Below are 27,501 nucleotides of genomic sequence, written 5' to 3' on the forward strand. Positions count from 1 at the left end.
CAGGGAAGGGTTGCCATGTTTGGGTTCTCATGACCTGGTCAGGGGTGACTATTCCAGGGTGGAGGGCCCTAGAGGTGAGGACTGGGTCTTCTGGTAATCTACAGCCCATAGATCAGTCACACGTCATTCCTCAGTTTCTCAATCTGTCAGGTGGCAAAGCTGATGGACTCTGGGAGAGGGAAAGAGTGAAGCACGGAGCAGGTGCCCACCACCCACCAGTGTGTCCTGGAGCCTCCCATGCAGTTTCCCTGCAGTGGGGGTGGGAGCCAGGCCTGCCCCAGCCTCCCTGAACCCTGGTTGCAGGCCATGCCCACCCACTTGAGGAGGTTGGCAGTGGCATGGTGCCCACCCAGCAGCCATGGGCATCTGGCTTCACCTGCCACAGCCCAAAAGCTCTCTAGCACCCACATACTGGCTGGGTTTGCTCAATGCCTGGTGAGACCTGCTGGACCGGAGCACTTCCTGCCCCCACATACCCCTATTCTCTGCACCCCAAGGAGAGGTGAGGGGCTGGGCAGGTTGAGGTGGTGAGTTCTGGGAGGTGTGGCTTCTCTTGGTGCCCATGGTAGGTCCTTCCTTCCTCTGTCTCTGATTTCTGGGCAGGCCTGTTTTCGAATTCCTGACACCCGCTCTGGGGTGGCTATGTGGGGAAACATGCCTGAGGAATCTGGCCACTCCGAGGGTAGGCAGCCAACCAGACTCAGGAGAAGAGACCCAAGGGGTCCCCAGCCCCCTTCCCCAAAAGTGGGCAAGTCTCTTTGGTGATGGCAGCTTTGTGCCTCTCCTTCTGGGGTCCACCCCTCATCCTGCCTCACTGCTGTCCCTTTTTAGGGATTTTGAGTTTGAGAAGTTGGGGCTCCCATCTCTTAAATCTCTAGAAGCCTCTTTCCCTCCCCCTGTGAGGAGTCCCTTACCTACGTGGTGCAAAGGCCCCCACCCCTCTGTCAGGAGGAAGGGACATGGGCATCTGCCCTCCTGCCCTTAGGGACACCTTCCTGGGACTCAGGGTGGTGGTTCTGGCCCCTTAGGGGTGATCAGGCTTGATTCTAAGGAGTCATGTGGCTCCCAACACTGCCCCTTATCTCTTAAGACCCAAGCCCTTTTTGTTTTGCCCTGTTGAGGGTTCAATTCACTGGCTCAAGGGCAGCTGAGGGCCCCCTGCTACCTGTGCCAGGAATCCTACATGCCAGGAACTGAGAGCAGCTGCACAGATGCGGGGACGGCCTGGCCCTGAGGAGTATGTCCTGCTCAGAGCCAGGCCCCTCTGGCCATAGGCTTCAGTCTCTGTTCTGTGCTGTGACCCCCCAGAACTTTGAGGTGCCTTGCTAGGATGGGGGTTCCTGCTCCTACTTTGACATCAAACTTCCTGGAGCCCAGTTCCAGCCCCCAGTGGTGAAGGGAGCCCTAGGAAGTGGTGCTCTCAGGGTCTTGAAGTATGGCCCCAGTCCTGCTAATAAGGGTTCCCCTTAGCTGGGAGGGCCTAAGGTGATCCCCCTGCCCAACAGCCATTTCTGGGAAGCTCTGAGCACTGGGTGCCATGACCAGTCCATTCTGCAAGGGGCTGCTGAGCTCAGAGAGGGCGAGTCCCTGCCTTGCGTCACACAGCTACTGAATAGGGAGTCAGGCTCTGAGTCGGGTCTCCCCATGGCCACCTCCCACTTCTCTCTGAGCCCCCCCCTCTCATCTTCCTGTGTCTGGACAGGACTGGCTTGTCCCCATGGAACAGCTCAACAAGGACATTCATGGGGACTGGAGCGATAGCGCAGCAATACAGCGTTTGCCTTACACGCAGCTGATTCAGGATGGATCTCGGTTCAATCCCTAGCTTCCCATATGGTCCCCTGAGCCAGAAGTGATTTCTGAGCGCATAGCCAGGAGTAACCCCTGAGCATCACTGGGTGTGGTCCCAAAACAAATAAACAAACAAACAAACACAAAAAAAAACCTCTGAGGACATCCATGTCCTTGCTTATAGAACATTTCCAGTAGCTGTGAGGTCACTCCCAGACAGGGACACTGTCTCCCCTGTCCCTCATCTCAGAGGCAAGTGACTGCCAAGGCTCACGAATAGGGACTGCCAGCTGGGTGGGGCTGTTTAACTCGGTCTAGGGAGGAAGGGGTGAGTGTCCTTGAGGCGCCGGGCACTGTGACTCCACTGAGCTGGCACTGGGGGACCAGACATGACCTGGGGCAGTCTGAGCCCAAAGAGCATCAGGTTAGCAACTCTGTGCACTAGGGCAGGGACAGGCACCGAAACCAAGATGAGCAGCACTCTTGGAAGAGGTGACTGACAAGCCTGGCTATGAGGGGTGGACAGGAGTTGGGGTGTGTGTGTGGGGGGGGGACAGGCGTGGTTTTAGGCTGCCAGAGCCTGGAAACAGAGGGTGGGGTTTGTTTGGGGAACTGAAGCAAGGCAGGCACACCATCTCTGTGGAGCACTGCATATTCTTGAGAAGTTTGGGCCACGGCGGTGAGCATTGGGGCTCAGCCTTCCTGGTGCAGAAGGTTATAGAGCACTGGGGCTCAGCCTTCCTGGTGCAGAAGGTTATAGAGCACTGGGGTGGACCTCCCGAGGCGGGTGGGGCTTGGGGGGGCCAAGAGACTGACTGCTGGAACTGAAGCTCTCTCACAGCGACTTCCTGTGCCTGGCCTGGCCTGGAAGCAAGGGTTTGTAGTGGGGAGGGAATGGGCCAGGAGGCGTCTCAGAGCCAGAGGTGGCTTGTGATGGGGCTCCTGTGTGACTGAGAGGAAGTCAGGGGTACTGATGAGGGAGGGGCCTGTGAAAGTTCTTCCGGCTCAGCAGCCTCCTCTCGTGTCCTCCTGGCCCCTTCTGGCTCTGGAAAATCTTGGGGACCTGGGTTAGGGCTGGACACTCTGGTGACTACTATTGGGAAGCATCAAGGGATCCAAGCAATGATGTGCCCAACTTGCCCACAGAGTTCTGGGGGGGGCCACTGATCCTCAGCAGTCTTTGCTACTTCTGGAGCTGGCAGGCTCGGAGATGGTGAGGTGTGAGCTATTCCCTGAGTCCTGAAGTTCTGTTCCTCTATGGTTTGCCTTTGCAGATGGGGAGACTGAGGCAGATGGGTCATTCTTTGTGCTTCCTGCAAGGAGCTTTCCTAGCAGAACACTGCCCAGGCCAGGGTCTATGTGCCCAGCTCAAGCTGGTCTCCTGGCCTCCCTGCAGGCACAGTGCTGCCCCATCTCAAATCCCAGTGCTCTCTTCCCCTCATGCCTCCCAGAGCCAGGGTAGGTGGGGATTAGGAGATCTTCGGGTCAGCCTGCCCATGAGGCCTCCTGGTGGAGGAAATCCTGAGCTGAGCCCAGAGACAGCATGTTCTGGAGTGCTTTGCCTGGAAGTAAAAGGCTGCTGTGCACTGTGCCCAAAATTCCTGCAGGTTGTGAAGGTTATTATTTATGATTATTCTTTTCTATGGAGGGGCCCATCTTCAGGTGTGCTTAGGGCTTACTCCTGGCTCTGTATTCAAGAATCACTTCTGGCTATCACAGGGGACCATTTGGGATGCCAGGATGGAACTCAAGTCAGCCTGTGCAAGGCAAGTGCTATGCCTGCTTGCTCTATGATAGTTCCAGCCCCATGATTATTCTTAGTTTTCATATTCTCGGGTCTTGTTTGTTTGCACGCCTCTGCCAGCATGACTTACAGCCATCATGCCCATGGGACGACAGTGCCCCCACCTGCCCCGCCTGAATTCTCAAAGGCTTGTGCAAGTCTTTTTGCCAAGGGAAGAAACTGAGGCAGAGAGTAACTAGCTCGTACATTTATGTTCCAAATGCCAGGGGCTCCATTTCTCTTCCTCTTTTGCTCAGGCTTTGCTTTTTGGGAACTGTGCACTTTTTTTTTTTTTTTTTAGGTTTTTGGGTCACACTCGGCAGTGCTTAGGGGCTACTCCTGGCTCTACGCCCAGAAATTGCTCCTGGCAGACTCAGGGGACCATATGGGATGCCGGGATTCAAACCACGGTCCTTCTGCATGCAAGGCAAACGCCCTACCTCCATGCTATCTCTCCAGCCCCAAACTGTGCACATTTTTGTATATGTGCATGTGTGCATGTTCATACACACACACACACACACACCAACCAAAGACCCCAGTAACATGCCTGAAGCATAGCTTCCAAATAGTGTGTCACTTTGTCTCTTCTTATCAGGCTCTTTAGTTTGGACTGGGAGAGGTGTGTGTGTGTGTGTGTGTGTGTGTGTGTTTACTTTTCATTTTACTTATTTAAATAACCATCTTTTGTGTGTGGTGCAGGGATCAAACCCAGCATCTCATCAGGCAAGCAAGTGCTTTACATAGAGCCACCTCCCTGGCCCCCATTTTTTTTTGGGCCACACCCAGCGGTGCTCAGGGGTTACTCCTGGCTGTCTGCTCAGAAATAGCTCCTGGCAGGCACAGGGGACCATATGGGACACCGGGATTTGAACCAACCACCTTTGGTCCTGGGTCGGCTGCTTGCAAGGCAAATGCCGCTGTGCTATCTCTCCGGGCACCCTGGTCCCAATTCTTTATCAAGCTCCAAAGCTGGGCGCGGGTCCGGTGTTCGCCAACGTACCCACTGGGTTGGGAGATTACCGATCCTTCCCACAGTCTGCTGTGAGCCTACCCCTCTCTGCCCAAGGTCCCACCCCCTCCTTCATTCCTGTCTATTCGATATATTTTTGGGAGGGGTGCAGAGTCGGTGTTTGGGGCTCACAGCAGAGGCTACTACTGGCTCTGACTAGAAGATCACTCCTGGTGGTGCTCCTGGACTCTGCCGGGGAATGAACTTGTGACTGGCTGCATATAATGCCAGTATCTAACTTCAATCTATATCTCTACCCCATGATTTGTTACTTTATAAAAAAATAATAAAAACACTAATATAGCGAGCACTGTGTTCCCAAAGCACAAAACAGGTGTGACCACAAAACAAGTAGACAGAAAAGAACTCAAAAATGAGAACTCTCCTCTGAGGGAAATTCTATTTTAAAATTTTGGTTTTTGTTTTGGGGTCACACCCAGCAGTACTCAGGGTTTACTCTGGCCTCCTGGCTTTGCACTCAGGAATCACTTCTTTTTTTGCGGGGCGGTGGATGGGTGAAGGGGGCACACCCAGTGGTGCTCAGGGGTTACTCCTGGCTCTGTGCTCAAAAATCGTTCCCGGCAGGCACGGGGGATGTATAGGATGCTGGGATCGAATCCATAGTTGGCTGCATGCAAGGCAAACACCCTATCACTGTGCTATCACTCTGGCCCCAGGAATCACTTCTGGCGGTGCTCAGGGGACCATATGGAATGTTAGGGATCAGGTTGTTCTTATGCTGGGGATCGGGTCAGTCTTACATAAAGCAAACACTCTACCTGCTCTGCTCTCTCTCTAGCCCTTTGGGAGGATCATGAGTGCAGATTGCTAACCTAAGGTACACTGTACACAGATTTCAGATCTATTTCTATTAAATACGTTTTTTAAATTTTGTTTTGGGGCCACACTTGATAATGCTCAAGGCTTACGCCTGACTGTGCTTAAAGATCACTTCTGGTGATGCTCAGGGGACCATATGGGATGATGGGGATCAAATCTGGATCTGCCATGCGCAAGGCAAGTACCCTACCTGCTATACTATCTCTCCAGTCCCCTAAAAGCCTTTTGAAAAAATCGAACAAGTTGCTTTGTAACAACAAAAATAGAAACTGAAAATGAGGAAAAGTAAGAATTTGTTTACACTGGCTGAAGCAACCATTTTAGCTTTTCTGTCCTGGTTCAGTCCTGAGGTGTTTGTGAAGAGCTGATTACCCTTTCTGGAGATGTCTACTCTGGCCCCCAAGTCTGGCTAGCACAGAAATATGAGGTGCTTTTTTTTTTGATGTTAGCCTTTCTCAGAAAAAGTGGGCTCTGACCACAGTGGGGCCACTGAGTCTGAAGCAGCCACTTCTTTCCCATGTCCACTACCTTTATCCCCCATTTTCTATATCTTGTTATAGGAAAGAGTTGCAAATGTTGCTCTGCTCTTACTCATTTTGGGGGATCCACACCCGGTGATGCTCAGGGGTTACTCCTTACCCTGTACTCAGGGATCAATCCTGGCAATGCTGGGTGACGAAATTCTGGGGATGGAATCCAGGTAGGAATCCTGCTAGGTAATTCCCTATAAGCTGTATTATTTCTTGCCCACTCTGACTCATTTTTTTTTAAATTTTTCTAAGTCCTTTATTTGGGGGGGGGTTACTTTAAAATTATTTATTTTTGAAAGTTTTTTGTGTGTGGGGGTAGGGGAACTCCCAAGCAGTGTTTTGGGTCTTGCGGCCACTCACAGTACATCCTGAATATGGTAGGATGTGGCCCAAAAAAAACAAACTAAAAAAAAACACATAAATTTACCCCATAGCTCCAGCTCTGGAGGGTGTGAAATGGGTAATAAAGCTGGGGAATGTCCGGTCATCCATTCATTCCTTTCTCATCAGATGTGCATTAACACCTACGGTGTGCCAGGCTCTGCCGACTCACAACGGGAACTTTCAGCACAGATCCCCAAAGCAGACATTCCACAGGTCTCTACTTTGTGTACAGAGCCAGGTGTCTGCATGGTGTTGCACACAGTGTGGTGAGGGACCCTGACATAACTCACTACTAAAACAATCACACAGGTTGCCCCAAACTGCTGCCAAATTCTACTATGAGAGGGATGTTCTTTAGCATTGCCCTTTCTAGGGTTCCTCCCTTTAGAATTAAACAATTTTATGGTCAAGTTTAGCCTGTTTCCAATCCCTTTCCTCTTGATAGGAAGAACAGAAAGGAGGAAGGTTCACTGGCCTTTGAGGATCCATCAGTGGATCCCCATTGATATCCTGCTTTGCCAGGACCTTGCCCAGAATGCAGGGTGGCAGTGAATAAGAATGAGCCTGGAGGGGCCTAAGAGATAGCATGGAGGTAAGGCATTTGCCTTGCATGCAGAAGGTTGGTGGTTCAAATCCCGGCATCCCATATGGTCCTCTGAGCCTGCCAGGAGCAATTTCTGAGCGTAGAGTCAGGAATAACCCCTGGGTGCTGCCGAGTGTGACTCAAAAACCAAAAAAAAAAAAAAAAAGAATGGGGCTGTAGATAGGAGGAGAGAGTGCAGACATCAAGACATCAGCAGTGCAGTTTGTGTCCATAAAGCCACATTTAGGTATGACTCACTGGTGGTATATGCTGGAGTCTGCTAAAGAGACAGCAAGGCCTTCAAAAGAGTGAAAGGTGAGCTTGGGTCCTTTAGACAAAGATTTCCAGAGAGTGAAGGAACCTCAAAGGAGCTGCACTCAGGAATTACACCTTGATGTGGGACATATGGGATCCCGGGGAATGAACCCGAGCCAGCCACATGCAAGGAAAGCATTCTATGATGTATTTATTTTTGATGGAGAGTTTGATTAATGTATTGTTTAATCTGAGGGAAGGGGAGAATTTCAGAGATGCAAATGCAGAATAATTCCTATTCCATCCCTAGAATGGATCTCTGGGGCAAGGTAACAAGAATCAGATTATCCCCTTTAGCTTTTATTTCCAGTTCTTTTACCTTTTAATCTAGTTGTACTCTCATTCATTCACTCATCCATCCTTCCATTGATCCACCTACTGGCTATCCATTTACCATCTAGTCATCCATGCTTCCATCCTCCACCTGTCCATATACATCCATCCTTCTTTTCATCTACCGATCCATCCATCCATCCATCTACCCACCCACCCTTCCTTCCTTCCTTCCTTCCTTCCTTCCTTCCTTCCTTCCTTCCTTCCTTCCTTCCTTCCTTCCTTCCTTCCTTCCTTCCTTCCTTCCTTCCTTCCTTCCTTCCTCCCTCCCTCCCACCCTTCCCTCCTTCCCTCCTTCCCTCCTTCCCTCCTTCCTTCCTTCCTCCTTCCTTCCTTCCTTCCTTCCTTCCTTCCTTCCTTCCTTCCTTCCTTCCTTCCTTCCTTCCTTCCTTCCTTCCTTCCTTCCTTCCTTCCTTCCTTCCTTCCTTCCTTCTCTTCTTTCCTTCATTCCCTCCCTTCTTTTCTTTCTTCCTTCTTCCCTCCCTCCTTCCTTCTTTCCTTCCTTTCTTCCTCACTCTTTCCCTCCCTCTTCCTCCCTCCCGTTAATTCCACAAGCATTTTTTGTTTGAAATTCATGCCTGCTAATGCTTGGGGCCTACTTTTGGTGGCTTGGTGCTTAGGGTTTTCTCCCAGCAGTGCTTAGGGGACCATCTAGTATAGAGGATTGAACTCAGGGATCGGCAAAACAAGCTTTTTGAGCCATATCCTTAGACCCAAACCCAAACTCCTACCACATCTGGTGAGGCAGATGCTGGGACACTGACAATTAGGACCTTTGACAGATCCCATTTGGGGACTTGCCTGGGGGAGAAGAGGGCTGGAGTTCAGGCTCCAGGGTGAGCAAAGTCGTGGAGGCCTGAGGTCTGTGACTATGAGGTTTGTGACTATGTGACAGTGAGACTCTTCCTTTGGCTCAGCAGGTTCCCAGTGTTCCTCTGTGTGAAGCTTGTGCTGGCCATGCAGCCTCCTGTCTCCACGTAGCACAGGGTCTTCCCAAGGAAAGGGCAAAGGAAAAAACGCTGCGTTTGACCCAACCCAGAAGGGAGCCCAGTGAGGGGCCTCTCTTCCCCTCAGGCCTGCCAGCCCCACCCACCCCAACGCCTCCACTTCCCCTTTCTGAGGCCCAGGCTCCAGCCCTGTGCTTCATTGGGCCCCACGGGGCTGGAGCAGAGGAGGCCAGGCTGGCGGCGTCCTACAGCTTAGGTGAGGAACTGGGTGCCCTCTGTTCTGTGAGAAGCCCAGAGCGAGTGTGGTCAGGCTGGTGGTAGCTGCCCATGCAGCTGGTCCCGGGCAACCCGTGGGCCTTTCCTGCCATGATCCTCCACCACCTGCTTCTACTTCCGGCTGCTCTGTGGCTCCTCATGCTATGGAGACCACAGTCCTGTTGCAGTATGGGGAGAGGTTGACAGGGACTGGGGGGGAGCATAAGGGCTCTCTAGAGGTAGAGACCAGATTCCTCAGGAGTGCCAAGATAGGATCCACTTGATCTCTGCTCTCTGTCCGAGGGGGCAGGAAGGTGCTGCTGTGTTGAGGAGTTCTGGGGACAAGCAGGGAGTTGGAGCAAATGGCCTGGGTCAGATCAGGCTCTGTTACTTGCTGTGTGGGTGTGTGAGTGATCACACCTCTCTGAGCCTCCGTGCCCCAGTCTACAGAATAGAAGGGAGGGGACCCACCACGGGGCAGGTGTGGCTTGGAGCCCACACCACAGACTTTCAGAAGAGTGTCTTAACTTACAGGTCTTGAAGCCCTTCAGCTCTGGGAGAGGGCTAGGTTCCTCCATATTCCTTCCTGAGCATGTATCTGGGACGAGTGTCTAGGTGCTCTGGGGGAGGGTGTGGGAAGCTCTCGCACCCAACTTTTCTGCTGTCTCTGCTGCTGGCTGAGCTTGGGACCCTGGCTGGAGTGAATGAAGGGTATCCATTCACCCAGAGGAGGAGCTTTGCCTGTAGCCAGAGGGGCCACTGCAAGTAGGGCCTGCCCCAGACTGCACCATAGTGACAAGCAATCTGGGGTTTGGCACTCCGGCATGGAATCCCACATGAGCTGTGGACTTGGCTGCAGGGAAGGGTCTGTCAATCTGTCAGTCGGTGGTTCCTGACAGAGCCCTTCTCTCTCAGCTCAGCAGAAGCCCCTGAGAGGACTGTGGCTGAGTAACCAGCCATGTATCCCCCCTGATTGGCATGTGGGGATCCTTCTTGTATAAAGTGGAGCTGCTTTGCCTGCTGCCCTGATTGAAGTAGAGAGAGAGGAGAGACCTGGGGGATTCTAGTCTTGATATCTGAAGGTCCTCAGCTCACCTCAAAGATGCCTGCTCTGCTCTCGAGTCTGGTCCTGTTCGTTCTATTTTAGTGTTGGCTTTGGCCCATATCTGGTGATATTTGGGGGCTATTCCCCACTCTGTGCTCAGGGTTGCTCCTAGTGGTGCTAAGAATTGAACTTGGGAACTGAGGAGGAGGGGAGCAGCTGGCCACAGCATTCTTTCTCCATAGCTGAGCAGGAGATGGTTCAGGTTGAGGGGAACAGGGAGTCCTGAAGCTTCCCTGGTGAGTGTAAAATAGGCCAACACCTTGGCCTCAGAGTGTTTGCATGCATATATGTTTTCACATGTGTGTGAGAATGCAAGGGTGTGTGTACTTAGTTGAATACATAAATGTGTATTTGCGCCTTGTTCATGTGCCATTGCCATGTGAATGCATATGTGTGCATGTGTGTGGATATATGCACTGTATATTGATATGCGTGTATATATGTGTGTGCATGTATATATAGAGTGCATGTATGTATGTATACCTGAGTGATTAGGTGATTGTAGTTCTACCAGTGCCACTCCATCTGGCTTGAGGACTGTGGGGCATAGAGTTGCTGTTGGTGTGTGGCACTGGCTGGAGGAATGGCACAAGTGTATATTCATCCCTGGAGCCCCTGCTGTACATAGGGCACCTTCCTTGGCTCATGGAGGTATAAGCCTGGGGTGGGGGTGCAGGAGCCTGGTCTCCAGTTTCTGCCCTTCTGCCAGGCTTTCCAGTTGTGCAAGGTTAGGTACCCTCTCTGAGCTCAGTTCCACCTCTGGAAAATGGGCTGATACCTTGGCCTTAGCTGTACGTGGGGTGAAGAGAGATAGTAATGAATCGGTGAGGTGGTGGTAACCTTGCAGGTGGCCATTCTGGGTTTAATCCTTACATCTGAAATGGTCCCCTGATCCTTGCCAGAAGAGATCCCTAAGACTACTGGGTGTGGCCCAGAAACCAGAACAAACCAACCAACCTGATTTCACGTGTATAGGCACTTGGTATGGTCACATTACTGGTCGGAATGCAGAGCTGCACTGGTGTTCCTGGGACTGAGGCCTGTTTGGGACAGGATCCTTGTTTTTGTGTGTGTGGTGGGGGGGGGTTTGGCCACACCTAGCAGTACTCAGGGGTTACTCCTGGCTCTGTGTTCAGAAATTACTCCTGGCAGGCTCAGGGGACCATGTGGGATGCTGGGGATTGAACCTAGGTACAAGGCAAATGCCTACCTGCCATGCCATCACTATGATCTCGGGTTCTTGTTTCTTTTGGTGGGCCTTTGATTCTGATCTGGGTTCCTCTGGATGGTGCTCAGAAAGTGCCTCGTGTGGGATAAACACTGCTTAGATTATATGTAGGGGTGCCAGCTAGTGGCCACAGCACTAAAACATGGACGGAGTCAAAGACCTGCGTGCCAGATGGGACAGGATTTAGAGCTGCTCTCAGTGCTTCGACCATTCGAGCAATTTGTGAGGTTTGCATTCAGTGAGTGCCTCTGGGGAGCTTCATTCACATTCAGGGACTCTGGTCTCTGTCTTTCTGGTTTGGGAGGCTCATTTGTCCAACTGCTCCCTTTGTTTTTTCCCCTCTCACCTTTGCTGGCTTGATTGTGCATTCAACTTGGTCCATGTAGCTCACACCATCAGTCTCCTGCCCTTTTTTACCTGCTGGGTCTGGGTCCCATTTGCCATGTTTCTTGGAGGCTTGAAGGGTGTCTGGGTCCTTGGGTGTCCTGTCCAAGCTGTTCCCCCAATACAAGATGCCTGAGAATAGCACAGATGCCCACCCCAGCACTTCACTTAGGAATTGCATCCTTTGCCTTGAATTTGAGTTTCTGCTCCTTCCTTTCCAGTTGCTGTGTGAATGTTGCAGTCAGCAGGGGCAATCCCCTGAGTTGTGGTGTTGGCACACTTAGTTGTGGGTCCAGAAACACTTGAGTGGTGGTGCTGAAACATAATTGGTTGTGATGAGCCAGGGATTCTGCTCTCTGGGCCATGAGGCTTGGCCTGGGCATATGGGTGGTGCAGAAACAACAATACCCCCTGCCTTGTGGGCACAGGGCTACAGAACCTTCCCATGCCCCCTTTGTTGTTGCTCTTTTCTTTGGGAGGACTGGGAATGCCAGAGGGAGAGAGTGCTAGCCTAGAATCCAGGCATCGGAGGGGTAGTGTATCAGACCATATGAAAGTCTGGGGGTGAATGTTAGAGCAAGTGATGAAGGGTGCTGGGAGAAGAAAGGGGGATCCACCCCCAGATCTAGCCAGGTGCAAGCAATACTGAACTCTGAATGTAATGCGCAAGCCTCCAGAGTCAGGGACAAGGGGGAATAGGACCAGCTGGATGAAATGTAGTGTATAACACACCTTTAAAGAGATAGGGACCTTTAAAGAGACGAGAACCCTAAAGTTAAGGGTGTGAGTCTACCTGAGTGGTGACAGGCTGATCAGCTTTGCATGCGGGAGGCCTAAGTTTCATTCCTGGCACCCCATGGTCCCCCAGCTTTGTTATAGATATTTGACCAAGAATCAGACACAGGCATGTGAGCGTAGATGGAGAGGAGGCTTTGATTATGCTTGTAGTTGTGACCTGACTAATGTAAAACTAGGTAGCCCAGAATGAGGTACACACAGAGTTGGTATTGGTTAGTTACAGCATACATGGAGTCTATGAGAATAATTTTTTTTTTTTGGTTTTTGGGCCACACCTGGCGTTGCTCAGGGGTTACTCCTGGCTGTCTGCTCAGTAAGCTCCTGGCAGGCACAGGGGACCATATGGACACCAGGATTTGAACCAACCACTTTAGGTCCCGGATCAGCTGCTTGCAAGGCAAACACCACTGTGCTATCTCTCCGGGCCCTATGAGAATAATTTTAACAATTTTGTCTTCTAACATATACAACGGGTGCTAACATACATGACATATAACACTATACAAATAGCATAATCAATGATTAATATATTCTGTTTCAGGGTCCATATAAACATTTACTAATTGTTTCTGTGATCTTGTTCTGTTTTTGCTCAAGCAACCTAATTGGCCTGGCTATTCTGATCTGTCTGGTCACGACATGATTTATGATTTATGGCCTTTTCATCTTTGCTTAGCTCCCAAGATGGGTCCATCAGCAGTTCTGCCTCTAGCATTCCACTTCTCCCACTTTTCTCATTACACTATGAGTCTTCTCTCCAAGGTTCAAGTTCCACTGAAAATATTAAATTCTTGCTCATGAGTCCCCTCTTTTGGGGCCTCTTCAACTATGCTCAGGGAACCTGGGGCCACTCCTAGAAACCCTTGGTGCAGTTATGAGGACTGGTTGGCTCAGTTCTTGGTTCCAGTAATGTGGGGTGACTTGGGGCCTGGCCTTGCTTGGGTACCCCATACTACCACATATCAAACCCAAGACCTTTGTGAACATGTGGAAACTTCACATAACAGAGAAGCAAGAGGCAGACTCTGATAAAGTGGGTATGGGTGTCAGAGAGAAAGAATTCAGCCCAAGGCCCCAATGGTCGAATGAGTAAGGTTTGCATGCAAAAGTTTGCAACCAGGCTCAAAAAGTTTTCATTTGGGGGCTGGAGAAATAGCACAGCAGTAGGGCATTTACCTTGCAGATGAGGACAGATAAGGTTTGAATCCTAGCATCCCATATGGTCCTTCTGAGCCTGCCAGGAGTGATTTCTGAGCACAGAACCAGGAATAACCCCTGAGAGCTGCCAGGTGTGACTTAAAAACCAAAAAGAAAAAAAAAAAAGGTTGCATCTGGGGATCGGAAAGATGGCACAGAAGTTGCCACACACTGCAATGATCCCCAAGCACCATCAAGAGAGATCCCTGAGAAAAGAATGAGGAGTAAGCCCTGAGCATTGCCAGGTATATGCCTCCTCCAAATAAAACCAGAATATTCACCTGGAAGGAAGAATGAACCTGCTCCTGCCCCTGTGCAAACTCAACATGAAGATGGAATGCCTCTATTTGAAAGTCAAATTCAAATTTTCTTGTTAAGGGCATGGGAGGGGCTTAGGCCACATCAATAGTTCTCAGGAACCACTGTTAGCTCTAGGCTCAGGTATGAACCGTGGTCAGCAATGAACGCCTGGCAGTGCTCAGGGGACTATTTGCAGTGTCAGTGACTGAACCAGGACCGATAGAAATGGCTGCATGCAGTGCATGTGCCTTACCTCATACACTATCTCTCCAGCCTCAAACTGAAGCCTTTTGAGCATTAGGGTCCTGTGGAAGTTTCTGGATCATAGAAGTGCCTTACATCTGTGCTGTAGTAGTCATGAACATGTGTGGTTGGTGGGGGGGGGGGCTACATTTTATTTAATTTTTTATTTAAATTTTTATTTTGTTTGTTTTTCGGGGGCCATATCCGAGATACTTAGTGCTTAATCCTGGCTCTGTGCTCAGGATTACTCCTGATTGGCTTGGACCATATGTGGTGCTAGGCATCAAACCTGGGTTGGAAGTACACAAGACAAGTGCCCTAGCTCTCAATTATAGACAAGTTGTATTATCTGTCCAGCCCTTACTTGTTTTTGGAGGGAGTCACACCCAGTGGTACTCAAGGTCTATTCTAGGCTCTGTTCTTGGGGGTTGCTCCCAGTGGTGTTTGGAGAAACCATGTGGGATCACATGCAAAATATGCTTTATGGGCTCTCATTCCATTGAGCTCTGTCTCTAGGTTAGTGACTAAATCTAGATTCCATTTGAATCAACTGACATTTCACTTAATTTGCTTTGTTTGGGGGCCATACCTTGTAGTGCTTAGCCTTACTCTTCACTTTGTGGCCAAGGACCACTCCTGATGAGGATTAAACTCAGATCAACCCCATGCAAGGCCAGCACCTACCTGCTGTACTATGTTTCCTACCTCAACATTTAATTGGAAGGAACCACAAGAAATTAGTGACTCCTACAATGGAAATGTGTTTCTAGCAACACAAGATACAAGCTTTAGTACTGTGGATGACCAAGGCTTAATTGATTTGGGGGGGAGGTTCCCCTAGTGGTGCTTGGGCCCAGGGGCCATTCCTGGGATCCTGTTTCATCGGAATGGGCCTGATGATGGGCCCTCACCCAGTGAGGTGGTGTCTGCCTTCCATCCCTGCCTGTGCTTGGGTGCCTGGAGTGGGGATTGAACTCAGGACCTTGCATGCTAGGCACATACATTAATCCTCTTAACTCCTTCCCTGCCCTTATTCTTTTTTTTTTTTTTTGGGGGGGGGTGTCGTTTGGGTCACAGCCGACAGTGCTCAGTGGTTACTCCTGACTCTATGCTCAGAAATCGCTCCTGGCAGGCTCAGGGGACCATGGGATGCCGGGATTCGAACCACCAACCTTCTGCATGAAAGCAAACGCCTTGCCTCCATGCTATCTCTCTGGCCCCTATTCTTTTAAAAGACAAATATAAAAAACCAGTGCTAGTGGTGCTCAGGAACAATGCAGCATTCAGGCACTGAACTAGGTCCTCATACCTGACAGACATGTCTCCCACTGCCCAAGCCATCTCCTCCACTGGGCAGTTTTCAAGTCTAAAAGCTAGTTTTCATGAAGGCTGATCAGTCAGACCTAGAGTCCAATGTGCTGTCCTCAGTACCATTTATCCTATCCTACGTCTCTATCTTTCTGTCTCCACAGACAAACTGTATGTCTGACCTTCACACTGAGGACAAAATCAGCAGTGCAGTGAGCGAGACCTGGCAGCTGGCATAGAGCAGTGCCCATGGGTTCCCAGCTGGTCCCTCAGCCCCACTTGTTGGGCTCAGGGAGGCCAGAGGCCTAAACCCACAGAAGAGGCATCAGTGGGCAGATGCTCTCCAGGCCACAGGGTCTTCTGACTGGCCTGCCGGTGGGTGTGCCAAGGGTAGAGGATGCCAGCCACAGGGCACTACTTCCTCAACGAGGGTGAGGGCCCTGGCCAGGATGCACTCTACGAGAAGTACCGCCTCACCAGCCAGCATGGGCCACTGCTACTCATGCTGCTCCTGCTTGTGGCCACCGCCTGCATTGCCCTTGTCACCATAATCTTCTCTGAGCAGGTGAGTGGGCAGCTCCCTAATGCACCTCCCCAGCCAGCCTCTCATCCCTTGCCCAGTGGGTGGCCTCCTCCCCCTGTCCAAGCTGCTAAAAAACAAGGGTTCGGTTTGATTTACTATTCAAGTCGGGGTTGGGTGTTCAGATAGTCTGTTAACAGAGCCCCAGACTCTTTCCTGTTCCGTGAACTTGGAATCTGTTGGCGAGATCAGACAGTCACGGCCCAAGGGCTCAACTTCCACATCCAAGATCATGTGGATGAAAATAGTCAATATCAACCTGCTATTTCCTGAAAGTTCAGTCTGGAGGCTGATGTGACTCACATCTGGCCAGACATGCCCAGGTGCAGCCATTGGCTCCCCTCCCTCAATTCTCCCAAAGTGCTGGAGATGAGGCTAGTGACTGAGGAACTGAATTTTCATGTTATTCTTTTAGTTTAGGGAAACACCTGATGTCCTCAGGCCTTACTCTGGCTCTATGCTTGGGGATCACTCTTTTTTATTTTATTTTGTTTTGTTTTTTTTTTTTTTTTGGGTCACACTCGGCAGCGCTCAGGGACTATTCCTGGCTCTATGCTCAGAAATCGCCCCTGGCAGACTCGAGGGACCATATGGGATGCCGGGATTCAAACCACCATCCTTCTGCATGCAAGGCAAATGCCCTATCACTGTGCTATCTCTCCGGCCCCTGGGGATCACTCTTGGCAGAACTCAGGGAACAGCCATGTGGGGTGCCGGGGATGGAAACCGGGTTGGCCATGTGCAACCCTATACCCATTGCTTCAGCACCTTCATTATATTCTTTTTTTTTTTTTTGGTTTTTGGGCCACACCCGGTGACATTCAAGGGTTACTCCTGGCTATGCGCTCAGAAGTCGCTCCTGGCTTGGGGGACCATATGGGACACCGGGGGATCGAACCGCGGTCCGTCCTAGGCTAGCGCTGGCAAGGCAGACACCTTACCTCTAGCACCACCATCCCAGCCCCTCATTATATTCTTGATGATTTTTTTTTGGTTTGTTTTTGGGCCACACCTGATGATGCTCTGGCTCTGGGCTCAGAAATCTGTCCTGGCAGGCTTGGGGAACCATATGGGACACTGGGGATTGAACCTAGGTTTTTTTCTGGGTCAGCCGTGTGCAAGACAAACACCCTACCACTGTGCTATTGCTCTGGCCCCTATTCTTGATGATTTTGAATGTCATTTTAAATAGCCATGTGGGAGGCATGACTGCTGTGGGGAGAGCAGAGTTCTGGAAGGAAATATCAGTGGCTGCAGGGTGGCCCAGAGTGATGTGTGAAGTGGAGGCGCCTTGTGGAGGTTCCCACAGTCCTGAGTCTACATGGATGTAAACTTCAGAAAAACTGCTTCCTTACTCAGCAAATAGGGGACCTCCTGTATGCTGGCCCCTGAACCACCTTGAACTCTGTGCTCTGGGGCTAGGGGTTCATGAGCAGACCAGACACTGTACCTACTCGTCCAGCCACACCGCCCCGAGCATCCTTGCTCAGCTCTTCCCTATCTGAAAGGCTTTGAGCATTGCTTCCTCATAAACATGTATCTATGCTAGAAGAGCTGGGAGCATGGAGCTACAGTCAAGGCTCATAGAGCACTTGTGAATGTATGGGACCCAAGGTTCAGGTCCTTGTTCGGGCACCATTTGTTGCCCCATTTGTTGGGTCCCATATACTCCTTTGTTGTTTGTTTGTGTCTCCTCAAAGAGCTCTCAGAATGAGAAATTGATTCCCATCCGTTGTCCCCTTTTGGGGGAAGATCTTGGTAATATTTATCCACAGCAAATAATCCACACAGACAGGAGGGTAAAGGAGTAAAAGGTTGGGAGCAGAGAGTCCTTTGTCAGCCTACCACCAGCTCCAAAAAAACACCTGGAGCCAGCCAGTAAACTCTGCCAAAAGGCCCCAAACACCTCGTTCCCAAACTATTTATTTGGCTCTCAACAGCGCCCCCACCTGGAAGGTCAAGGTGGAACAACAGGCAAAGAATAATCTTATGGAAATGTTTTCATATACAACACACACTCATACTCCTTTCACACAACACTCTCTTTCCCACTCTCTCCCACAAGGTTTCCCAAAGTTCTGGCACTAGGGTCTTGCCCCTGCTTCCTGCAACTTCCCAGAGTACCCTGGGGACCTTGGAAGTCTAAAGATTAGGGGCGAGAGGAACAGTGCCACAGCACTGGACTACGAAGGAAGTCCATGCAGCGGTGCTCAGGGCCTGGCATGGGTGATCTTGGCAGATCCTGGAGGAGGCAGATCCCCTGGGGGAAAACAGTCATTTCTGTGTCTGTTTGTTCTTCTCAGGACTTCTACAGACAGTGGGCTGTCTTGGGGATGGCTTTCGTGACCTTGGCTGTGTGTGTGGGCCTCTCTGTGCTGGTATATGTCGAGTGCCTGGTCCAGCAGTGGCTCAGGGCCTCTGCGCTGCTTCTCTGGATCTGCCTCCTGGCTCTGGGCTATGCGATGGTGTTCACCTTTCAGAAGAAGGATACATGTGCCTGGGAGCAGGTAACAGGGCAAGGGATCCTGGCTCTGCAGGACTGGATGCTGCCAACCAGCTGTGCCCTGGCACCCCTGCTTTCTGTGGGCTGGTCCCTTGCATAGCTGGTTGTTTTGGGGGCATGGACCATAAGTCCATCGTGTTCCATGAGGTTGGAAATGGAGGGTGCTCTTGTCCTCTAACTTTGGCCTGAGGTGAGGATAAGCATCTGACGTTCCTGGGTGACCTTTGGTCACAAGGAAACATCTCCACTCATAGAGGGGAAAAGGCATGTGCTGGCTGACCAGGGAAGGGGGTTGGAAAGTCCATCCTGGGGTGCCCGGGGAAGACCAGGTTCTACTTCTATTCCGATCCCCTGCGGTGTTTACCTTGTCAGGCCGCTGCCAAACATGGGGCAGAGGTGACCCCAGAAAACTCCCCAATTGGAATGGAGCTTTTTCTCCATCTCCTGGAGTCCCAGCAGCTCCTCAAGAGCCAGTCCCAGGCACCAAGGGTAGCTCTCTCTTGGGGTGGGCCTGGGAGCTCTGATACCCCTCAGGGCTAGGACAGGGAGACTGGTGGAAGCTCCTTGCTGGAGCTTGTGGAGGGGCTGCTTGGAGAAGGTGGGGGGGGGTGTCTGGGATGCTCCTCCTTCCTGGAAGAGGAGTAGTGATTCATGCTGCCTGGGTCGACCTATTCCACTCTCTTTCTTCCCAGGCTTACTACATCTTGCCATCTGGGGGTTGGTGGTCTCCTGGCACAGATGGCACTGGGTAGATGCCTCAGGATTCGGGCATCTGAGGCGGCGTCCAGAAGATAGGGCCTGTGGAACCCTGAGCTCAGCCCGAGAATGCCCTGAGTGGGTGTTCTCTAGACTCACTGTACCCCCCACCCTGTCCAGGTGCCCTTCTTCCTGTTTGTGGTCTTTGTTGTGTACACACTGCTGCCCTTCAGCATTCGGGGAGCCGTGGCTGCTGGGGTCATTTCCGGCGCCTCCCACCTCCTGGTAATCGCTGTGCTTCAGGGCACCTTCACCAATGACCTGTGGTTGCAGGTGAGGTCTTGTGGGGTCTTGTGGGTCCTGGTTCCTGGGGTCTCCATGTGGATGCAGGCAGGCAACTGGCCTATACCTTCCCTGGGTCGCCCCTGCCCCCTCTTGGCTCAGGACTCTTGCTATAGGGGTGAGTTCCCTTCCTGAGGCCCTGACCTGGCCCTGCCCTGACCCTGCCACTGTCTCTGTCTAGACAGGACTGTGTCTGTCAGTGTTGAGGGAATGACACCAAGTCAGTGTGTGACTCAGCGGCATGGCACTTTCTCACCACTGTCCACAGTGTGGACAGTGCCTGTTGTCCTCAGGCTGTGGGTCCTGGGAGGTGCCACTCCTGCCCCTCGTCTCTGCCCCGAACTGAGTGGCTTCCCTGGCCCAATAGTTAGGATGATTCACTGGGAGACAGCAGTTGTCTGTGCCTCAATTTCCTGCTTGCACCAGAAAGGTGCCAGCCAGAGAGGGCTGGGGGGACTTGGTGCTGGGGTGTGCCCTCTGCAGCCCACTAGAGGTTGACCCTGCCTTGGCCCCTAGCTGCTGGCCAACGCCATTATCTTCCTGGGCGGGAACCTGACGGGAGCCTTCCACAAGTACCAGCTGCAGGATGCCTCCCGAGACCTCTTCACCTACACGGTCAAGTGCATCCAGATCCGCAGGAAGCTGCGAATTGAGAAGCGCCAGCAGGTTGGGGACTGGCTTCCCGCAGGTCTTGCCCGCCTTGGCCTGGTTTCCTAGTGCTCCTTTCTCCGGGCACACTTGATGCTTTTGGGGTAGCTTGGGGGGGGGGTGTGCAGCGGGGAGACCTGTGCAGGGCTTGGCTACAGGACTAGTCTAGCAGAGGTAGAGTGAGGGTGGGTGAGTAAAAAGTCAGCAAGCCGGGCTCAGGGCCTGTCCTGGCGAGTCCTTTACACCTATGACGCTGCATACAGGAGAATCTGCTGCTGTCAGTGCTGCCTGCGCACATCTCCATGGGCATGAAACTGACCATCATTGAGCGGCTCAAGGAGGGGGGAGACCGCCCCTATATACCGGACAACAACTTCCACAGCCTCTACGTCAAACGGCACCAGAATGTCAGGTGGGTAGGGCAGGGCCTTGGTCCAGTAGTCCTGATGGGCCTTTGACAGGAGGTGGGACATTGGGTGGTAGGTGGGGCCTTGTTAGATGGGCGGGCCTTGTTTGATAGGCAGGGCCTGCACCCGGTGGTGGGCAAGGACAGTGACAGATGGGCCGTCTGATCCCAGTGGGCAGAGCTGGGTGTGCTGTCTTTCAACTCTCCAGGATCCTAGATGGGTAAACCAGCCTCCTTCCTGGGCCTCAGTGTCCCCAATTGTTTCTCTGGGGAGTGGGATCAGATCAGTTTGGTATTAAAGAAGATGTAGCAGCCCCTCAAATGGCAAAACCCTGTGTACTCAAGGGATTGAAACAAAGGGGCCTTTTAGAGGATTCTCAAAGGGACACTGTACCCCAAAGGGAGTGTGATCCCCAGTGCTTGGGAACTGCCAAATGCAGTCAAGTGCATCCACAGCAGTCTGTGGCAGACTGAAGGGACTGAAGGATCTTTGGATGCACCACCTCAGAAGAGACCACCCTGGGCCCTTTCTTAATGGCATAGCTTAATGGCATAACTCCTGCCACAAGTCCCTGAATTGTACCTGCTGCCTTCCATCTGTCCAGAACACACTGGCCATGGAGCATGGACACCTGTGCAAGCTGTAGTCTGGTTTCCCAGGACTCCGCTTGTGCATCTGTGCACACAAGCGGGTGAGGTCAGCTGGAGGGAGCGCCTGCTGAGGTGGAACTCTTGCTCTAGATGAGACAGGCTGTGAGAAGCCGGGTATCTGCAGAAGCTGCTGACTCTGGGTTTGTGGGTACCTTCAGTGTGAACCCACAAAGCTCAACTCTCCTTAGTGGGTGCTACTCTCCATGCCACTAGAGGCTGAGGGAGAGTTGAGGGGTAGTTGACTGGTGGGATCAGGGGTTCTTCCAGGCTCTAACCCTCCTGCTACCCACCCTCCTCCCCAGCATCCTCTATGCCGACATCGTGGGCTTCACCAGACTGGCCAGTGACTGCTCCCCCAAAGAGCTGGTGGTAGTGCTGAATGAACTCTTTGGCAAGTTTGACCAGATTGCGAAGGTGAGGTCTGGGTCCTGACCTCTGCCTGTCCTCTGTCCTGTCCTCTGCTGAAAGTAAAGTGGGAGGTGGTTCCCCTCTTTGCATCTCAGAGAAGAGGCCTGGCTGAGAAGGAGGAGCGCAACTGGGAATCAAGGGTCTGGGCCTTTCTCCAGCTCCCTGCTGCTGTGTGTCTGACAGGTGGGGCCCCACAGGGAAGAGCAGAGAGGGCAGTGTCCTGCCAGTCTTTGGGCTGGGTGGTCACTAGACCTGATAGTCTAGGGGGTCCTGAGAGGGACAATGACTCTAAGATGGCTCTGGGAGAGAAGTCAGCTATTGGGGAAGTAAGCTATTGGATGCTGCAGGAAGATGGGTGTCTGGCCTCAGAGAGCAGGGCCGTCTGCTGAGGCCTCCTTGAGAAGTGAGGTGGGAAGTAGATGGGAGCCCTTGAGTGTGGAGGCCCATTTAAAGGGTCTACCCAAAGAACCTCCACAGCAGCCTGATTCCCTTCACCCTGGACTTACCCTCCTAAGCCCTGATGGAGTTGCACCCTCATAGTATGTTCACTTCAAGGGTGCTCCATGACATTGGCTGACCCTTGCAAGATGCATCTCCCCTCTCTATTCTCAGTCTGCAGCTGCCCCGTGCCTGGGACATTCTCTTACTTCATTTGGTTCCTTGCTCAGAGGTCACATCCTCCATACTCTTGTGCCCTGTCTTTTCTTGGCCCCACTTGCTGCTGTTGTGTATGTAAATATTTTGGGGGATTACTATGTTACTCACCCTAAACTGATTGGTGATTGTGCCCTACCCTAGGGTGTGACCTGGCATTCTGCCCCCACCCTAGGGTAGGACCTGATTCTGCTTTCACCATTGGTTGGTATCTGATCCCACCATTGGGTGGTACCTGACTCTGGAGTATAAAAACAGAGGTCTGTGGAAGGCCAGGGCCTTTTGGCTGGCTGGAACTGAATCTGAGTCTTTGGACTTCAGTTTTGTCCATCCGAATAAAGCAAATATCTCCACAAGCCTGACTGTCTGCGAGCTGTTTACCCGCCGTTTCACCTCAGAACCGTGGGCTAGACAGGGTGGCAGACGCGTGCTCCGAGCTGGAAGAAAAAGGCCTCATTCTCCATCCCACCATCAGTCAACCTCTTCAGGGGCTGATCTGCTACAGCTGCAGGTGTCTGGAGATGCTGCTCTGGGCAGAATGGCCAGTGCGTGCTCAGACACCTTAATTCAAGCAGCCGGCAGGCCTCCCACACTGGTACCCCAAACTGTCCTTGATGCTCCCCCTGATGGGCCCTGGAGTCTCCTCTTTTTACCAGTCCAGAAGTAGTGGGAAGAGTCTGGCTTCCTTGAAAGGGGATTAGGGGTGGCCTCCAGGGCTGTCTGAGCTAACCAGACCTTTCCTTGCTTCCTCCAGGCCAATGAGTGTATGCGGATCAAGATCCTGGGGGACTGCTACTACTGTGTGTCGGGGCTGCCCGTGTCCCTGCCCACACACGCTCGCAACTGCGTGAAGATGGGGCTGGACATGTGCGAGGCCATCAAGTAGGCCCCGTGCTCACCTGTGGGGACCCCGGGGGTAGCACTGATTGATCTATGCTGAGGGGCTGGGGAAGGGACTGACTGGATCCTTCCATACTACTTTGTGCCCATCTCCATGTACCCTTGTTGGCATCTTGTCAACATCCTGCAGCCTTCTGCCCCAGATCCCCACTGCAAAGCTCAAACAGTATTCACCCCACCCTTCACCCTTCCCATAGCACTTTCCTCCATAGCCCACTCCCTACGGGGTACTGTCATTGCCTGTGGTGCTGGGAGAGAAACACCACAGTGGATATCCAGCTCTGGGCTTTCCTCAAATGGGGGACAGAGATGGCCCAGAAGCCCTGTTCCTGCTTGCAGGAGTCTTATGTCCTGGGAAGTTCTACCTTGGGGCACCCATTTTCCAAAGAAGGGGTAGAAGGTCCCCAAAAATTCTCATGTTGTCCTCTGCTGAGGTTGAGGTACCACCTGGATTCCCTGAGCTGGGACCAAAGAGTTGAGCTGCCCTTGTTGGCAAAGGGGGTGCTGAGATGGGTGCATCTGGTGTGGGAGGCTGGAAGAGTCCCTGAGGTGGGCTGCCCCTCTGCCCCTGTTCCCCCTTACTCCACACCCACCTGCCTCTCGGGCTGTGTTGGTCCACGGCTATGTGGGGTGATGGGTGCTGTGCCAGGCAGGTGCGGGAGGCCACAGGCGTGGACATCAGCATGCGCGTGGGCATCCACTCGGGCAACGTGCTCTGTGGCGTCATCGGGCTGCGCAAGTGGCAATACGACGTGTGGTCCCATGATGTGTCCCTGGCCAACAGGATGGAGGCAGCTGGAGTTCCCGGGTGAGTCCCAGAAGCAGTCAGAGTCCAGGGCACCAGCCAGACTGGGAGACGGGGCAGATGGGTGCCTGCTAGGCAGAGGGTCCGGGGGTGGAGAATGCCCTCTGACCCAGCCTCTCCCCAGGCGGGTACACATCACGGAAGCCACCTTGAATCACCTGGACCATGCCTACGAGGTGGAGGACGGGCACGGGCAGCAGCGGGATTCCTACCTGAAAGAGATGGGTATCCGCACCTACCTGGTCATCGACCCTCGGGTATGATGGAGACCCAGTGTGGGGGCCTGTTCCCCTACAGAACTGGGGGGTGCCCTGGGCAACCTTCCAGACAGGAGGGACACGTGCCCCATGAGGAGGCAGAAAGAACACTTCTGGGCCCATCTGTAGGGGCCTCTCACCCAGGCCTCAGTGACACACAGAGGTCAGGAAGGGACACAGGGTCTGGGATTTGCTCACTCAACCTCCATTCAGCCTTTCCCGGTGTCCTGGATCCCTTGGGGTGGACTGTGTCTGTTCCCCTGGCAGTCTGGCATGCAGGTTGAGTCATCTCTGGGGCTCATTCAAGAATGTCGCTTCAGCCCATTTCCCGCTCTCCCTTTGGCATGGGCTTTGCTTACCACACTGACTGGGCTGCCAGTCTGGTAGAGCTGCTCCCCAGCCCTCAGCTGCTGCTGGTTCTGGGGTTTTAGGGCTTTGAAGCCACCTCACCCCACCCTGGAGCCTTCTCTATCCTCTGCTGCCATTCTGCCCTCTTCTCTGACCACCCCCTCCAGTCCTTGCTTACTGTCCAGCCATCCTGTCCCCCAGAATCCTCTGGCTTGCTGTACTTCCCGCAGGGACCTTGTCCTGCCCATGCCCCTTCTCCCTCCATTGTTGGTGTGAGGTCAAGGTGGGCAGATGCAGCAAGACCCTCTTCTCCAAGGTTGCACCCCAGCTGAGAAGTGCCTGGTGGAGCAGTTGTTTAGCTGGCTGATGAGGGAGGGATCAGGCATGCCCTAGGGGCAGGCCTGTCAGACATACTTCTTTCAGAGACAGGTGGGTCGGGTAGCTCCTGTGGCTCAGATGAGGCATGGAGCGGCTCTGGAAGCCTTGGGGTGGGGGTCCTCTCTTCCAGGCTGGGTGCATTACCCTTAAGTGCTGGGGCAACAGTGGTGGGAGGTGGGACTGGTTAGATGTGTCCCTAGCACATCACTCTGTTCTACTTCTGGGTAAGTGCTGAGACTTGGGGGCTACACTACGGGTGCCCCAAAGTGTTGCCCCAGTCTGGTGAGACCCTTGTGCCCCAGTGCCCAAGGGTGTTGCTTGGTTCCTTGTTTAGTTCTGAGGAGTTTTGTTTTTGTTTTTTTGTTTTGTTTTGGGGCCACACCCGGTGCTCAGGGGTTACTCTTGGCTATTTGCTCAGAAATCGCTCCTGGCAGGCATGGGGAACCATTTGGGATTCTGGGATTCGAATCACCTTTGGTCCTGGGTCGGCAGCTTGCAAGGCAAATGCCCTACCGCTGTGCTATCTCTCCGGTCCGAGTTCTGAGGAGTTTCAGTGGGCAATGGGGTTTCCACTTCGGGCTGTGCCTGGGCACTGAGGTCTGAGTGCGACCCTGCAGCATGCAGTGGGCATCTGCTCTGTACCAAGGGGCAGTGGGTGCGGGGAGAGCAGGTGGGACAAGCCATGCCTGTACCCGCAGAGCCAGCAGCAGCCGCCACCCAGCCAGCACCTGGCCAAGCCCAAGGGCGATGCCACCCTGAAGATGCGCGCGTCCGTGCGCATGACGCGCTACCTCGAGTCCTGGGGCGCTGCGCGACCCTTTGCACACCTCAGCCATCGGGAGAGCGTTAGCAGCACCGAGACGCTGGTACCCAGTGGAAGGAGGCCCAAGGTACGTCCTGCGGGATGCGGTGTCTTTCTCTGTCTGTAAAGTGGGCATCTGAGTATACTGCAGGCCCAGGGGACCAGAGCATGTGAGGAACCCTGCACAGCCTTCAGGCATCCAGCCTTGCTAGGGTGCCCTGACACCTTCTTGTGGCTGCAGATTCTCACCCCACCCTCGGGATAAGTTTTAGGGCCCCTTGTTCTGGGGAACAACCATTTCCCACCTGCTTCCAGGCTATTCCCCTGCGGCGCCACCGGACTCCTGACAGGTATGTGCATTGCCCTTCGTCTTTCTCCTACACTGGGAACTTGCTTCCTGGCCAAACCCTGACTGGCCACCTCCCCCAGGCAGCTTCCCTGACCAGCCCTGAGCACGGCACGTGGCATGTGTGGGTATGGGAGCTACGGAATTCTTGAAGCAGAACTCAGCACTGTGGGCTCGGTGCTGGCTTTGACCTGGCCACCTTCTGCTTCCTGCTGGACACTGCTGGGCCTTCAACTTGCCCTCGCTGAGCTTCACCATGACTAGCCCCTCCTTCCATGCTCCAGGGTGAGCAGTGGCCGCTTCTGATTCCAGGAGTTCGTCTCCCAAGGGGCGGACCGAGGATGATGCCTCAGACGAGGAGATGCTGACAGCCATCGAGGGGCTCAGCTCCACACGGTGAGGCCTCCACCCCCCACCCCCCACAGTCTCCCGCTGCCTCTCCCGGGAAGACCCCGAGCCCCACTGCCTGCCCGTCCTGCAGGCCCTGCTGCTCCCGTTCCGACGACTTCTACCCCTGCGGGTCCATCTTCCAGGAGAAGGACTTCGAGCGAGAGGTGAGGACCCACACCCCTAGGCTGGGGCGCAGGGGACCATGTGTGCTCATGCCAACCCTGGAGAGGACAGAGCTGGGGTGAGATGTGCCTGCTGGGACCTGCCCCAGGCACCTAGCACACCTCAGTCCCTGTGTCCCCCAGTCCTCACCTGCTGTGCCCCCTAACCCTCACCTGCTGACTTCCGCAAGTTCAGTCCCCGGGCTCATCCCTGGTGCTGTCTTGCATGGCTGATTCTGGGTTTTGGGGGCCCTGAGGTGTGAGTGGTATAGTGAAGGGACCTCAGACACCTCCAGGAGTGAAAGCTTCCTGGGCGAGGCGCTGACCTGTGTCATCTCCTTAAACCCTGACTTCCTTCCTGTCCTGAGCTGTTTCTGGCATGTGAGGTTGCCCCTTCTTGGGGCTCCTGAGCCTTCCAGAAGCTCAGGAATAAAGCGGGTGGGCAGGGTGGGCTGCGTCACCCAGGGAATAGGAGCAGATGGGAGAGTTCAGGGTGACCCTGGGCTGTGAGCATCTGCACCGGGATGGGGGTAGTGTGAGTCCCGAAGGTGACCCCAGCTGCGAGGGCCCCTGATAATCTTCATGTCCCCAGTACCGCCTGGTGCCCATCCCCCGGGTTCGCCACTACTTCGCGTGTGCCAGTGCTGTCTTTGCCTGCATCTTGCTGGTCCATGTCCTACAGATGCCCAGGTCAGTGGGTGGCAAGACAATGGCCAGCGGTGGCTGGGGTGGGAGGCTGACTGACATTCTGCAACTCCTCCCCAGTGCATCACACCTCCCACCTCACCTGTGTGCGGCCTGTGCAGGAGAATCTGGGGGTTCAGAGGCAGGTTCTGCAGGCCTGATTGTTGGGGAGGGCAGTGGAAAGGGGACTAGGGGGAGGAGCCTAA

At 53.2% G+C, this 27,501-nt stretch overlaps 1 protein-coding gene across 1 annotated transcript in view; it reads left to right on the forward strand.

The window, feature by feature from the left end:
- Nucleotides 1-27,501, forward strand: part of ADCY7 (adenylate cyclase 7) — a 48,786-nt gene that overhangs the window by 15,357 nt on the left and 5,928 nt on the right. Inside the window, exons 2-15 of the mRNA XM_049786060.1 lie at nucleotides 15,501-15,901; nucleotides 18,220-18,423; nucleotides 19,296-19,448; nucleotides 19,974-20,123; nucleotides 20,369-20,517; nucleotides 21,465-21,576; nucleotides 22,979-23,106; nucleotides 23,774-23,932; nucleotides 24,054-24,186; nucleotides 25,611-25,802; nucleotides 26,030-26,064; nucleotides 26,373-26,456; nucleotides 26,542-26,614; nucleotides 27,204-27,301. Coding sequence (XP_049642017.1) covers nucleotides 15,734-15,901; nucleotides 18,220-18,423; nucleotides 19,296-19,448; nucleotides 19,974-20,123; nucleotides 20,369-20,517; nucleotides 21,465-21,576; nucleotides 22,979-23,106; nucleotides 23,774-23,932; nucleotides 24,054-24,186; nucleotides 25,611-25,802; nucleotides 26,030-26,064; nucleotides 26,373-26,456; nucleotides 26,542-26,614; nucleotides 27,204-27,301 — 1,838 coding nt within the window. The 5' untranslated portion in view covers nucleotides 15,501-15,733. The remainder of the gene's footprint in view (nucleotides 1-15,500; nucleotides 15,902-18,219; nucleotides 18,424-19,295; nucleotides 19,449-19,973; nucleotides 20,124-20,368; nucleotides 20,518-21,464; nucleotides 21,577-22,978; nucleotides 23,107-23,773; nucleotides 23,933-24,053; nucleotides 24,187-25,610; nucleotides 25,803-26,029; nucleotides 26,065-26,372; nucleotides 26,457-26,541; nucleotides 26,615-27,203; nucleotides 27,302-27,501) is intronic.

Source organism: Suncus etruscus, chromosome 14, assembly GCF_024139225.1.
Source record: "Suncus etruscus isolate mSunEtr1 chromosome 14, mSunEtr1.pri.cur, whole genome shotgun sequence".
NCBI classification, from domain to species: domain Eukaryota; kingdom Metazoa; phylum Chordata; class Mammalia; order Eulipotyphla; family Soricidae; genus Suncus; species Suncus etruscus.